Below are 16,203 nucleotides of genomic sequence, written 5' to 3'. Positions count from 1 at the left end.
AGTTCTATGATATGCATTTTGTTATTTGTATAAAGTAAAACTAAAGTTATCTAAAAAAAATGCAATTTTGTAGTTGTAGGGTTTAGTGTCAAATACTGTTTGACACTAAATATTGTGGTCATCTTTTTATTTTGACATTCAAGGCATGGTTTACCAGCAGCATGTTGTGCCACATTGCATGACTATTATGGGACATTACTACAGAACTGTACTGCACACTTTGCAGGATCACATTCATTGCAAACAACCACAATTGTACGCAGGTAGATGTATGCTGCATCACGACAATGTGAGTTCTCATACTGTCATTAAGTACTTAGCCAGCATTAATGTTAAATTATTTTATTTCATTATTAAAGAAGGAGCTGGGAGGAAAACATTTCTAGTCATCAGAAGAAGTTGTAAATCAGAGGTAATTCTTAAATGCATGTCAAAAAATGGCTCCCACTATGTTTTTAAAGAATGGCAGAAATGTTGGAATTGGGAAAGAGATTAGCTCCGTGTGGGCGAAGTTTTTATGGCTCCAGTTAACAGAAGTTTTTCATAAATTTTTGCTGTTTTATCAACAGATTGGCATATTAATTTATTTTCTAGAAATGCTTTATATTCCTAGTAACGATACTTAGTTTAATTTGAACTTAGATAGAGATTATGTAGGTTATTACTTATTATCGGTAAGGGTATTCAATCCACGTGTGGACAAGATTTTGCAGCTCCAGTGAACGCTAAGTTTTTAATTATATTTAGCCATTTTATTGACTTAATTGTTATTAAATTATTTTCTATAAGTAGGTTATAGACCTAGTCAAGCTCCTTGGTTTATTTTGAATTTAGATAGCAATTTTGAAAGTTAATTAATACTTAGTGTCCGTAGATTTACCCTTCATAACTTGCAGCAATTGTTATACGATACAACGTATATCCCAAACTATTTAGGGTAACATTTAACGTAAAACTAGATAGCAAAACACATAGTACTGTATTATAAATCTGTTAGCTTAGTATAGTATAGTATTATCAATTAATCAGTAAAATTTATTAATCTTATTAAATATCATTGTCAATTACATTATACTTTTTTAACTAAATAAATATAACAACCTAGATTTTACAAACATAACATTATAAATTAATACATATAACTTGACAGGAGATATGAAAGTCATATAACGTAACTCGGAGATAATACTCGGTACTGAAATATATATATATATATATAGTGTTATAACTGCATTGGGATATAAATTTAGGGTTATATTTTTGTATTGAAATTTTATTTGAAATTGAATCGAAATCCTCAGACCAGAGCAGCAAAGCAAAAGACTCAAAAGCTAATGGGAGTGCTGTGGCTCAGGGGAGAACTGACGGGGGCAGTTGTCCTCTGAATCACAGCCTTTTGAAATGTACTGCTTGTTTCATGTTTGTGGATCAATCAGGAGCGGGACTTGATATTGCCAAGGGGAATGTCTTTGTGTGTGTGTGCTCGATGTAAGGAGAGTGAGGAAATCAGGTGCCAACTCAGCATTGTTATTGGCCTATATGAGAGCTTGAAGGACAGGGTAGATGCCCTCGAAGGATCTAAATTGAAGGGCCCATCAAGCTCTCAGCTGCTCACATCAACGTCAGAGCTGGCACTTGAACATCACGCAACACAGCGGCAACCCACAAAGCAGAATGCACTGGTCCCAAAGGAACTAGTCGTTGTTGTCGGTGACTCTATTGTCAGGAAACGGGGAACATATTGTGAAAAAAGGATAGGTGGAACAGGACTGGGGTATGTCTGCCTGGGGGCAAAGGTTAATGACGTTGTAGAGCAGATATCCTTTAAAGGCACAAAAGGTGATATTGTTGTACACATTGGCATTAATGGTATTAGGAGTAGGAGACTGGCAGAATTACTTAACAAGTACAGGTCAATGTTAAAAAAAGCTGTGAGTTAAGGTTGAATTTGAAAGAGTCTGCAATTCTGCCCAGACACAATAGGAGGGAGTATATGATGAGAGCCTCGTCGATTAATTCGGCCATGGAGAGATTGTGCAAGGCTCGAGGGGTAGAATTTTTCTCAGCCTGGTCTGTGCTTGTTAACAGGAGAGACTGCTTCTACAGGGATGGGATACACTTAAATAGAAAGGGTGCAAGAATATTTGCTGATGTTATCGAGGCAGAGTTAGGTGGGTCAGAAAACTGCTATCTTGGGGGGGGGATACACGGACTAACAGATTAACAGTAGCCGCTGGCAGAGGTGAAAGTGATTCTTGCACTGCTTTTATTGGAATGAGCAGCAGCCTGCAAAACAAGGTGCAGAGGATTTCAGAGACTGCTGGGAGTCGTTGCGGAAAAAGTAAATACATGGGCAGTGTTAGGGTAGCTGAGAATAGGAACAGGTGCATGTGTATTTGCGGGTACATCAGTGCTAGGAGTTTGGTAAATAAATTTGATGAATTTGAGGTGTTGGTCAAAACATCAAAGGCAGATATTGTTAGGATATCAGAGATGTGGTGTCAACAGACATAAGGAATGCAGAAATGGAATTTGGGGAGTACAATGTGTACAGGGAGGATAGACAGGATAGGAAGGTAAGAGCGGTTTTGCTATTAATTGAGAAACACATAAAATCCAAGGAAGTACACCCAGTCGACATGATGGACGGTGCAGATTCGAGTCAGCTTGGTGTGACATAAGCACTGGGAAAGCAGAATTGAGAGTAGGAGGAGTGTGTTATAGGCCTAATGACTCTGATGAGTATAATAAACAATGGTACACAGAAATAGAGTGGGCCAGTAAATAAGAGTGTCTTATAATGGGGAATTTTAATTTTCTAGATATTGACTGGAATTTTTAGGTTGGTCACTCACACACTATAAATGCTTTTGTGGGTTTATTGGATGATTGTTTTCTACAGCAGCATGTTTGGGAGGCAACCAGATGGAGTAATACTCTTGATCTCATTATCAGTAGTGATTCTTCATGCATCAAGAATCTGCAGATAAAGGAACCAGTAGGTGGCAGTGATCACAGTGTGCCGAAGTGGGATTTATTCAAAGAAGTAACTACCATCAGGGGTAAAAGGAAGGGTTTTTGCTTTTGTAAAGGCAACTATGGTGGTCTGAGACAGTATTTAAATTCTATACGGTGGGACCAACTGATGATGTTACCAACAGCAAATTAAAAATGGGAAGCATTCAATGAATTAATCTTGGAAGCTACTAGGCTTTTCATACCAACTAAGAAATATTGTTCAAGGTTTAGGCCTAAATGGATGTCAGATGAACTAATGAGACATGTGGCTGAGAAGAAAAATGCATGGGATACATATAAATTAACAGGTGACACAGAAGCCTATGATAGATATAAGCTGGTCTGTAACCAAGTCAAATCGTTGGCAAAGGATGCAAAGAATTCTTTACTTATGTAAACTCTGGAAGAAGGGGATGAATCAGATTAGTCCACGTGATATTGATGGTTCAACTGTTGATGATCCTGCTCAGGTTGCTGATAAACTGAGTATTTTGCATATACATTCACAGGAGGAAGTAAGCTAGATGATTTTGTAATAACTGAGAGCAAAGTGGAGGAGAAATTGTTGAAAATAAACATAAGAAAGGCACCTGGTGTGGATGGGATCTGTCCAGTTATATTAAAGGAGGCAGCAAATGAAGCATTAGCATTAGTAGAGGCATATGATGCAAGAAAGCAAGCTTATGCAGCATCAGCCAAAAAAAAAAGAAAAAAACACTTCCGCTTCACCCCTCCATTCGTTCGACATACCTGTCCAGCTGAGCCTTAAATTTATTTAGGCTATCAACTTCCACAACAAGGGATGGAAGTCTGTTCCACCAACCAACTACCCGCTGGCTAAAAGCAAATTTCCGCACATCTATCCTACATCTGTCCTTCCTCAATTTGAATTTATGCCCTCTCAGGTGATTATTCTTAGCAAGAGGAAGAATCCCATCAGCATTGAGCATGCTCAAACCATTCAAGGCTTTATACACCTCTATCAGATCACCTCGGCGGTGCCTAGTCTCTAGACACTGTAATTTGCAAAACTTAAGCCTTTCTTCGTAAGAGCAACCCTTTGTTCCATTCACTAATCTTGTTGCCCTTCTCTGTACTCGTTCCAACAGCTCTACATACTTCTTAAAATGTGGCCTCCAGACCTGTATAGAAAAACACACTCAAGGTGTGTGTTTTTCTAGCACCTCCTTATCCTATTGGGATAAGGAGGTGATTATTCCCTTATACAAGGGAATAATCACCGCCTTATCCCTGCTAGAAAAATTCCTGTATATCATTGACAAGACACCATGAACTACTCTTGCAGCTCGTCTGCACTGCTTAGAGAACTTCATATCTGCCTGCACAATTACCCCAAGGTCCTTTTCATTCTCTACCACTGTCAGTGTAGTACCACAGAGTTGATACGTTGCTCTGGGGTTGCTGTTTCCCATATGTAGTACTTTATACATTTGTCAATGTTAAACTTCATTTGCCACCTCTCAGCCCATCTGCTCAACCTTTCCAGATCCTGTTGCAACAGCATAGCGTCAGTAGCATCCTTAACAACCCTGCCAACCTTTGTATCATCTGCAAACGTGGACATTAAGCTTGATATACCATCATCAGTATTATTTATAAATACCGAAAACAATAATGGACCCAACACTGAACCCAGAGGGACTCCACTAATAACATTAGTACACGATCAGCAGTGTCCATTGATTACTACTCTCTGTCTTCTCTCCTTCAACCACCCCTTTATCCATAGCAGCAATTCGCCTCCAATGCCACACTGCTCCAATTTGTGCAGAAGTCTTCCATGTGCAACAATATCAAAAGCCTTTCAAAAGCCTAAGCAAACCCTTAGCCGTAATTATGAGAGCTTCCTTGGACTCAGGGCAGGTACCCGTGGACTAGAGATCTGGAAATGTGACCCCAATGCACAAAGGAGGATCAAAGGGCTACACAAATAACTACAGACCTGTTAGTTGAATTTCTGTTCCAGGGAAATTAATGGAGGCACTAGTTAAAGAAGCACTGCAGGATCATCTAGACAAGACTTGAGTTATAGCTCGGACACAGCATGGGTTTGTTAAGGGAAAGTCTTGTCTGACCAATTTGATTGGATACTGTGATGTGGTCACAAAGGAACTGGATGCAAAGAATAATTTTGATATCATATATTTGGATTTTAGAAAGGCTTTTGATACTGTTGCATATGGAAGACTGCTGAACAAATTGGAACAGTGTGGCATTGGAGGCAAATTGCTGCTATGGATAAAGGAATGGTTGAGTGGGAGAAGACAGAGAGTGGTAATCAATCGACACTGCTCTTCATGGACTAATGTTATTAGTGGAGTCCCTCAGGGTTCAGTGTTGGGTCCATTGTTGTTTTCTGTATTTATTAATGATATTGATGATGGTATATCAGCTTAATGTCCAAGTTTACAGATGATACAAAGGTCATCAGGGTTGTTAATGGCACTAATGACAGTACGCTGCTGCAACAGGATCTAGAAAAGTTGAGCAGATGGGTTGAGAGGTGGCATCTGAAGTTTAACATTGACAAATGTAAAGTACTGCGTATGGGAAGCAGTAACCTCGGAGTAATGTACCAACTGTTTGCTACTACACTGACAGTTTTAGAGAATGAAAAGGACCTGAGGGTAATTGTTTAGGCAGATATGAAGTTTTGTGAGCAGTGCAGATGGTCTGCAAGAGTAGCTCATGGTGTCTTGTCAATGATATACAGGAATTTTTCTAGCAGGGATAAGGAGGTGATTATCCTCTTGTATAAGGCAATGGTAGGCCACACCTTGAGTACTGTATGCAGGTCTGGAGTCCTCATTTTAAGAAGGATGTAGAGCTGCTGGAATGAGTACAGAGAAGAGCAACAAGATTAGTGAATTGAATAAAGATTTGGTTTTATGAAGAAAGGCTTAAGTTTGGCAAATTACAATGTCTGGAGACTAGGCACCTGCGAGGTGATATGATTGAGATGTATAAAGCCTTGAATGTTAGAGCATGCTCAGTGCTGATGGGATTCTTTCTCTTGCTCAAAATAATCGCCTGAGAGGGCATAATTTCAAATTGAGGAAAGGCAGTTGTAGGATAGATGTGCGGAAGTTTGCCTTTAGCCAGTGGCTAGTTGATTCCTGGAAAAAACTTCAATCTGTCGTTGTAGAAGTTCATAGCTTAAATAGATTTGAGGCAGAACTAGACAAACATTTGGAGCAAATGGATGGGTGAAATGAGAAGAGATTTTTTTCTTTTGGCTGATGCTATATAAGCTTGCTTTCTTGCATTATATGCCTTTACTAATGCTAATGTTGGAGTAAGGGCATTTCATCAAATGGAGACTACTTTGAAAAGGACCATCAAAATATGGATGACTGATAAAGGTATGTTTTAAAAAAAAAATACAGTCATTCTTTACTGAACAGCCCTTGTATTATATGCACCCAAATACAAAACAAACATATTGATGGTAAACAATGTTTTATACTAAGCAGTACATATATATAGGAAATGCATGGTGTAGATATGAAGCAAATTCACCTGAGATAAGAAAAAATCTTCTGTACGAATATAGAAGAAAATAAAGAGAGAACATTATTTGTGATTGTCAAAAATTTTGTGAAAAGCAATTCATAAATGGTATCAATTCTTTTCTTATTTTTTGTACATTCCTTTAATTTTTTAGCTCACCTCAGTTTCTGACATCAATTTTTTTTGAAAATGCAATATTTACTGTTAACTAACTGTACTCATTTGTGACTGACTGACTGACTGACTGACTTGTTACTATCATGTTAAACCACATTAATATAGAAAGTGCCAGTGGGATTTGATGGAATAACAAGAATAAACCTGCAGCTGCCGTTTGGCCACTGGCAAATTCTAGTCCAAAGATTTGATAATGTGGAAGGAACTTAATTTTTCCTGAAAATTTTTCTTTTTTTTCTGCTTTCAAGTATTTTATATATTTTAACCCAAATTTAACACATAAAAAAATATGTCATTTGTTGTGCATTTATTGATATAAATAAACTGATGTCCAAATTAAGTTATAATCATAAAATCTGAGATATCAAAATAATATAAAGAGCCTACTTGATCGAACCCTTATCAAATCTTTTATGGAGGAATATTATAACTTCTAACTTCTCCACTACTGCCGGTGTCCCCCAAGGTTCAGTTCTTTCCCCCACTCTTTTCCTCTTGTATATTAATGACCTTCTTCCATTGACTAGAAATCCTATCCATAGTTTTTCCGATGATAGCACATTGCATTCCACTTTCCATTTTGAGAAACCTTGCCCTGCTCAATCAGCTTCAACTTCTCGGAAATCTGCTACCAATTCCTTAAATGCCAATCTTCAGGTAATTCTCCAGTGGGGCAAAGACAACTTAGTTGATTTCAACCCTTCTAAAACTCAGTCTTGTCTTATATCTCACAAAAAGGATTCTTCTGCTCCTATGCTTATCTTTAGTGACACTCCGATTTCTAGGCAAAATGATATATCTCTTTTGGGGATTACTCTGATTTCTAATCTCTCTTGGCACAAGCACATTACAAATATTGCTTCCTCTGCATCTAAAAAACTTGGTTTTCTCTTTGCTCTCGGCGTTACTTTTCTACCAAACAGCTGCTCACTCTGTATAAATCGCAAATCCGCCCTGCCATAGAATATTGTTCCCACATTTGGGGTGGTGCCCCCAAAACCTCTCTCAGACTTCTTGATTCCATTCAGAAGAGGGCAGTTAGGTTAATTAATGATTCATCTCTAACAGAGTCTCTCCACTCTCTTTCTCATAGATGTACTGTTTCTGCTGCATGCCTCTTCTATAGATACTTCCATGGGCACTGTTCTTCTGAATTGGCTTCTATAATTCCCGCTCTCTCTCTCTTTGAAAACAATCCAAATATGTGCCGCCACCAGCCAACATCCATTTACCGTCCAACTTCAAACCCACAGAACCAATTTTTCATCTTCCTCATTTATTCATTCAACTGCCATTTTCTGGAACAACCTTCCTTCATACATATTTCCTGAAAATTACAATCTACAGAAGTTCAAGTGCAATGTCAACAAATATCTTTCATCTTCTCAACCTCCAACCCAAGCACAGTACTAAGTACTATAGGTTCTAATACCTCTTGTGTTTGGGGTTCACATAAAAAAAAAAAAATAATAATAATCAGTTGTTGAATACAAGAAAAGGAAGGAAAAGTCGGTTAGTATGAGAAAAGAACATTGATTTTTCACAATATGCTCATTATTGATATTGGCTCATCATATTCAAAAATAAATAAATAATAATAATATATATATATTTTTTTTTCATTTTGGTTTCTAGTGTTGACTGGCTCTTTTTTTTTTTTTTTTTTTTTAATCTTTGGTCATTTTTTGATAATGACATTTCTGGTTCTGACCTAACCTAAGCCTCAGGCTTCCTTTCCCCAATTGGCTAATAATAATAATATACAGATTTAAAAAAGAATCTTAAAAAAGATTTCATGAGTAGATACCATTGGTCAGCTTGTGATATTCATATGAGTCTTACAACTGTTTGTCTTGTGATATTTTTTCTTTTTAATAATAAATACTGTTTTTCTGATGTAAATAATGTTACACTGTATAAAATGCTGCATATGATTACATATTGGTGGTCATCAGTAAGTTACATTGCTAAAATATTGTCTAGATTTTGTTATCAAATAAAATAAAGTAAAAAGCTGTTTATGAAAAGTAACAGTGTTTTTTCTTTTCTTTTTTTTTTTTTTTTTGTGATTGGATTTTTATTATTGATGATTGAATTTTCATGACCAACCTTTTACTGCCATTGTTTAATTTTCAACTGAGTGTAAGGTAGCAACGTGATAACATTTGGTTTGGTATAATATCTGTTTTTTGAATGAAATGACACATATTTATAGTTCCTAGTCTTTGTCATTTATATAAAAGTTTTATATATAAGATTAATGTAATGTTGAAGTTTCTTTCATTAATAAAAAATTGAAGAAAATTTTGATATTGTTTTATTTTTAAACCAGTCTTCTGTATTTTGAAACAAGTGCTGCCAGTGGTCAGAATATTGGAAAAGCAATTGATGCACTTTTAGACATGGTAATGCTCCGAATCCAGAAGACAGTAGACGGTGTTAATCTACCAGGTCAACGATACAATGCTATGGGTGTGAAGATAGATGAAAAAACAGCATTTGAGCAACAGAAGTCTTGTGGGTGTTAGTACTTATTTGTATGTTTGGAACCACTAGTCATCATGTGATATTCTCTCTTTTTAATAATAAATACCTATTTTTGATGTAAATATTGGTTAAACCCTAGATGATCAATATCTCTTGCCTTAATGTTAATATTCATATTGAAGTTTAAATGATGAAGCTATTTGTTGAATTATTGTAATATAGCATTTGTTAGACTTATAAACAACAATTTGAAATATTTCTGAAGTTCAGTAAAGTGCAGCTTTAAAGTTTTAAGGTTTGTAACTCAAGCTTTAAAGTTTTAACGTTTGTAACTTAAGCTTTAAAGTTTGAATTATGAAGATTTTGGAACTTCGTAATTCAATGAAGAGCAAAGTAAAAAAAAAAATTATCCTTTAAAATAAAGTTAATATTCTGTTTACATAAATCTGCAGGCATTGCATATTCATTTAGAACCTATCAAATCATGAAAGTATTTTACTTCTAAGAATATAAACAAAAGAAAAAATTGTGTTGTTAATTAAATTGAAAATTAAAAAAAACAAAAACTGAAAACATGCTCTACTAGCTGAAGCGTATTTTGTCTCAGCAGATAGTCCTTCATTAGCATGAAACTTTTTAGAACTTAAGATGTTAAAAAAGTTATGATAAATGAGTACTGTTTTATAAAAATAACACTGCCTGAGAAGTAAATACTAAATGTACATAAAAGCTTTTAGATTCTAGAAATTTGTAAAAATATTCAACTTCAGGCTGTAATTGAAAAGTAGCATATTTTTCCAAATAATTATAGAGATTTTTGATATTTTTTCATAAATAATTTTAATTGCTGATGGCACATACAGGGCCAAAAACTGTTCCTTGTCCCTAAACTGAGGGATTCACCAGCATTGCAGTATGAGGCAAGAGTATAAATGGATAGCGTCATCCTCACCTATCAGGCATTTTAGATGAATTTACTTGTATAAATTTACTACTTTTGAAAAAAGGACTAAAGGAAATAAATAAATAAAAAAAAGGACTAGTCTATGAAATAAAATGAGATGTTTTGTATAAGCTGAAGCACAAAGCACTTATTCAAAAATAAACAGATAAAATAAGAAAGATCGATTGTAATATACTTTTGGTCATGAATATGCCCTCGTTACTTCATAATGCAGTTTTATGATCATATTTAAGATTTGAATTAAGAACATAAACTACTTCCCATTTGAGCATGTATTACATAGTTTTTATTTGGATGTGTATAGGCTTATATGATGATTTATCATTCTACCTAATAACAGTAATGATACACAAAAGATAAGAAAAACACAGTGAACCAAAACAAAAATGGCACTAATAGGCTAATGTGGGTAGTCATAATGATAAAAGTTAAGGCAAATGTTCATTATGATCCCAGAATATGCTGCACTGCTGCTTCTATTATTAACTCGTAGAAAGCGCACAACTGCTTATGCATAAATCAGCTTGAGTGGTTCATCCTTCCTTCCTGAAAAAGGAAGGAGGGTGATGATGATGATGATTTGGTTTTTAATGGTGCATTGGCAGCTGAGGCCTTTATGCACCAAGTCAGAGGAAGAAGGGAAATCATTTTACAACAACAAAAGATGAATTAATGGACATAAATATTCCCCCATGAGGCATTATACTTTGCTGCACTATGTACAACTAATATAAAATTAGCTACGCTCAGTGGCTGTTGAACTATGATCATCGATCTAAATCGATCATTGCTATCGATCGATAATATTGATCATTGCTAAAATATGTTCACCTGCCTAATGATTATCCATCTAATAATGTTTTGGGCCTTTCCAGCTGCAGATGGTTGGTTGTTGTTGGATTTTTAGGAGCATCAGCGACTAAGGCCACGTTGCTCTGTGTATATTGTCTGTAAAATGAGTATGTTCTGAGGTCGATTTTCTGTTTGCTGAATGAAAAACCCGAGTTTCCTGGAGGAAAAAGCCATGCTACCCTCGCCTGAGACTGGCTAACTCAGCCACATTGTGAAAAAGACGCATAAAAATTCCTCCCGTCATCAATGGGATTCAAACTCTGGTCTTTTCCACCCATTGTGAGAGAGGACGGCAATACTACCAACTGTGCTACCCACGAGGGCCCAGATGCAGATAACAGCTCGAATGTGCTGAGACATGGATATTACAGAGTTACAAGGCATATTCAGAGATATATGCTACCATGCTGTTTATCCTTTCATGATCTATAATTACATTGTTTAGCCTGTGTGATCTCATACATCCTTGGCAGGATTGAAATCTGGAGGGTGGGATTGTAGACCAAAGGAGAAGGGTGAAGGCTTCGGTAAACTATAGATGTATGCATTTGGTCTGATTGCCATGCTGCACTGTCCTGTTTTGTTTTGTGGTTTTTTCCCCACTTTTTTCTCCCTTGATTAAATTTTATTAGCATCACATAGTGATCTACAGGAGTTCTAAGTAAAGTAGATACATAAATTAATAAAATAGTTGAAACTCTAGTTACAAAATTTATAATTATAAATTAAAAATAAAAGTATAAGTTTATGTACAAAAATTCATATTACAGTTGACAGAACTATCAGCAGAAAAGTTTGCTTCATATAAAATTATATGAAGTTTGCTTCATATAATTTTATATGAATTTTATATAATTAATTTCATATAATTATATGAAGCAAACTTCATATAATTATATGAAGTTTGCTTCATATAAAAATATACCATTATCCAATTGCGTAATTTACATTATGCAAATTATACATTATTTACATCTAGACTATTAATGTATTGCCAATGTATCATTAAGAGTTTAATGATGATCTATCTATTAAATACATTATGCTAATACATCTGCCTCTGTCATACAAATAAAAAATTATATACATTTTTATTTATATACAGTTATTTTATATAATAATTATTTTATATAAGCAATTATTTTATTTATATAATATATACAATTTAAGTTAATATTAGTTCCCTCCTGAAGTATATTAATCACTTAACTCACTAATATTTCATTCAAAAGTTTTAAACGTTATTGATTAATATACTTTAGTCATAGAAAATGAAGTATACAATCATAACTAGTCTTAAGACAGCATATTTTAATTAATTTTATTTTTAGATTTAGTTTTTAATTTCTTTTCATAATTAACCACAACATAGCAGTACAACCACTTCAGTCATATTACTTACTAAAATACAACAAAAATCGGAAAAAAAACTAATAAAATATAGTTATATATAAAATATTTAAATAAGAAAAATAAAATGGTAAGATAATAAAAAATTAAAGTAATGGTGAAAAAAATGTACAGGTTAAAATTCAGTGGTCTTAAAATCTATAATAATAAATGAATATGTGTGTGACCAACATAGCCTGAATATTATAAAATTTAAAACTTTGCATGCATACTAAGTGAATCCTAGAGGTGTGCACTTTTTTAAAGTAGATCAAATTATTTCTGTGTTATTAAAATTTTTAATTGGCACCATTTTTAATTCCAATATTAATTAAATATCCTTGTGTTATAAACAAAAGAGGATGTCACAAATGTCACTTTGCCAACTTGTGAAAGTAAGTGCAAGCAAGCTTTAAATTAATTTCTTTGGAATATTTGTGATATTAGTTAACAGCAATGTTATAAATGAATCAAAAGTATAGCAAATATTTTCTTACAATAACTAAAATCTTATTTCTTGTTTGTAGAAGCTTTAAATTGAACTTTAGTGTTTTCTGAATCCTGAAAAACATACTAACTTTCATTCATAAGTGCTGCTTATGTTATACTACCATTAGTGCTCAACTCATTTTTTATTTATGTTACACTATTTTAGTAAAGGATAGCGAATGCTTAGAAAGCAGTACTCACCTTGAATTAATCTGCGATGGCTTACTTAGGCAGTGTGGTTAATATTTAGGTTGAATTGTTAAGTTGAATAAAATTAAAAGGGGAGAAAATAGGTAAGTGTTGACTGAGTTAAAATAGTTGCGAGGAAACAGAAGCGTACACATCCAATCCTTGGTTGTCATTGAAGTAAAGAAGCAAAAGAATAATTGAAAACTAAATAGGTGAATACGGTGAAGCCAATAGTCATTATGAGGACCTTCGTTGGTTAAAACAAAACGTCTTCAGTTGGCAATGTGTGGAGAGTGAACGCGCATGGTATTTAAGAAATAAATTATACTCTTGTGATGCCTTTTTTTGACATGTGGGAACTTTAATCGCGAGAGGTTCCAAATTGGGGAAAGATTGAAGGGGAGTTTGGAATTTAGAATTTTAAGGTTTGAGTGGTGCCGGTACCATTCAATAGCTAGGGCTTCATATTGAAGTATTCTGTAGCTGGATTTTAGTTTAATGATGGAAATGGCAGAGTCAAGGAGGGGGGGTTGTGGGTCTGGGCATGAATTGTAAGTTCTGTAACAGATTGGTTAGACATGAGACTATGGAAATGATAGTATGCATGGGTGTTGGATGTTTTTGATGAGCCAATGGTGGTGGTGGTACTTCCGATGTAACATGTATTATAGTTTGGTTGACAATTAATGAGGTATATTATATTATTGAGGTCGTTTGTAGGATATTTGTGTGTGTCTTTATAGGAGCTGAAGAAGGATCCTAATTTGTTGTCTTTATAGGAGCTGAAGAAGGATCTACCTACAACAAATTAGGATCCTTCTTCAGCTCCTATAAAGACACACACAAATATCCTACAAACGACCTCAATAATATAATATACCTCATTAATTGTCAACCAAACTATAATACATGTTACATCGGAAGTACCACCACCACCATTGGCTCATCCAAAACATCCAACACCTGTGCATACTATCATTTCCATAGTCTCATGTCTAACCAATCTGTTACAGAACTTACAATTCATGCCCAGACCCACAACCACACCTCCCCTCATTGACTCTGCCATTTCCATCATTAAACTAAAATCCAGCTACAGAATACTTCAATATGAAGCCCTAGCTATTGAATGGTACCGGCACCACTCAAACCTTAAAATTCTAAATTCCAAACTCCCCTTCAATCTTTCCCCAATTTGGAACCTCTCGCGATTAAAGTTTCCACATGTCAAAAAAGGCATCACGAGGAGTATAATTTATTTCTTAAATACTATGCGCATTCACTCTCCACACATTGCCAACTGAAGACGTTTTGTTTTAACCAACGAAAGTCCTCGTAACGACTATTGGCTTCACCGTATTCACCTATTTAGTTTTCAATTATTCTTTTGCTTCTTTACTTCAATGACAACCAAGGATTGGATGTGTATGCTTCTGTTTCCTTGCAACTATTTTAACTCAGTCAACATTTACCTATTTTCTCCCCTTTTAATTTTATTCAACTTAACAATTCAATCTAAATATTAACCATGCTGCCTAAGTAAGCCATCGCAGGTGAATTCAAGGTGAGTACTGCTTTCTAAGCATTCGCTATCCTTTACTAGTCTATTAACACAGTACTTGAAGATCTCCAAAACTTCACATCGTTACACTATTTTTTTATTATATGTTGGAAAGGTTCATTTTCTACCACTGTCGTTGAAGTCATATTTCAATTAGCCCTCGACTGTAATTCATTCTCACGTATTCACTTAGAATAGCTAGAATAGCTGTTTATCAACTACCACAATGCTATTTTGGTGAATGATATTGAGGGAGTACTGAGCACATTTGTGTACATTTAAAATAAAATTAAAATGTTTGTTATTAGAGCACAAAAAAAGTCAAAGTGTAATGATGTATTGAATTGCCCCTTTTACATCCCTCATCTTTTTTCTTATTTGATTTGAATTTGTCTTGATTATTTCCTTTTTTTTCCCTCTCTTAACTCTGGTTCCCAAGTTTCATTTATATCATTAAAACTTGTTCAGTGATCTTAAAATCTATAATAATAAATGAAATGAATATGACCAACATAGCCTGAATATTATAAAATTTAAAATTTAAAACTTTGCATGCATGCTAAGTGAATCCTAGAGGTGTGCACTTTTTTAAAGTAGATCAAATTATTTCTGTGTTATTAAAATTTTTAATTGGCACCATTTTTAATTCCAATATTAATTAAATATGGCTACACTTTCAGAAATTAAAAATAAACAATTAAGACAAGAGCCAGATTTGCAGCTTTAACATAAAGTGAAGGTGTAACTGAATATAAGACATATAATATTTTTCATTACTTTTTCTGACCAGTGCAATCTAGTGATAAATTACTATTTATATCTATTCTGTGCAATCTTATGAAGCAAATTCACATATTGTGTCGTTATATTTGAAATGGCAAGACAGGGATTAAGATAAAAAGAATGGCTTTGGCAAGCAGAACCATCTTTACCTGTTAGTAGTCCCTAGAGTTGAGAATGTTTGAGGCTCCTCTGATAAACTTAGTACAGTTCAGACAAATAACAACTGTACTTTTTTGAGTTCCCCTGCCAAGTGGGAGAACACCAATCAAAATGGTAGTTTTTATTATGCACTGTTTTTGGTTTTAGGAAACCAAGATGAAAGAATATATTCAGATGAGAAGGGTGGGGGTAATCCTTTCTTTCATAAGGCATAGATCTCACATATATAATTACTAATCCACAGATACTGTATATTCTCTTTCTTTACAAAAGTACCCCTCCTTTGGGAGCTTAACTAAGGCTGACTGAACTATGATTTCATAATTGTATGTTCCAGCAAATGTGTAGTGATAAAATTATTATTTGTGGGTTTGACTTGTGATCATGTACTGACTCAGTATGTAGTTTATGGAGTCTAATCAGTTCATTTTGTAATTGTGGTATATGACATGAAACTATTTTAGATTTGCCTTCTTTATGCAGAATTTCAACAGCTTGCATTGATAATCATTTTTTTAAAACATTGGAAGATCTGTTAACTGAAGAATCAAAATGAAGAGAATGGAATGAAGAGAATGAACAATCTTAAAATTCTACGAATAAA

The 16,203-nt window shown here is 34.5% G+C and overlaps 1 protein-coding gene across 1 annotated transcript in view; it reads left to right on the top strand.

Moving 5' to 3' along the window:
* The window catches only part of LOC150076048 (ras-related protein Rab-27A-like), a 90,950-nt gene extending 81,683 nt beyond the window's left edge, over positions 1-9,267 (top strand). The window contains exon 5 of the mRNA XM_090387395.1: positions 9,059-9,267. Coding sequence (XP_090243521.1) covers positions 9,059-9,254 — 196 coding nt within the window. The 3' untranslated portion in view covers positions 9,255-9,267. The remainder of the gene's footprint in view (positions 1-9,058) is intronic.
* The last annotated feature ends 6,936 nt before the right edge of the window (positions 9,268-16,203 follow it).

This window comes from Mastigoproctus giganteus, chromosome 13, assembly GCF_048544385.1.
Source record: "Mastigoproctus giganteus isolate SK-2022 chromosome 13, ASM4854438v1, whole genome shotgun sequence".
Lineage (NCBI taxonomy): Eukaryota > Metazoa > Arthropoda > Arachnida > Uropygi > Thelyphonidae > Mastigoproctus > Mastigoproctus giganteus.
Note: the sequence above shows the minus strand (reverse complement) of the source record. Positions and strands in the feature narration are given on the sequence as shown.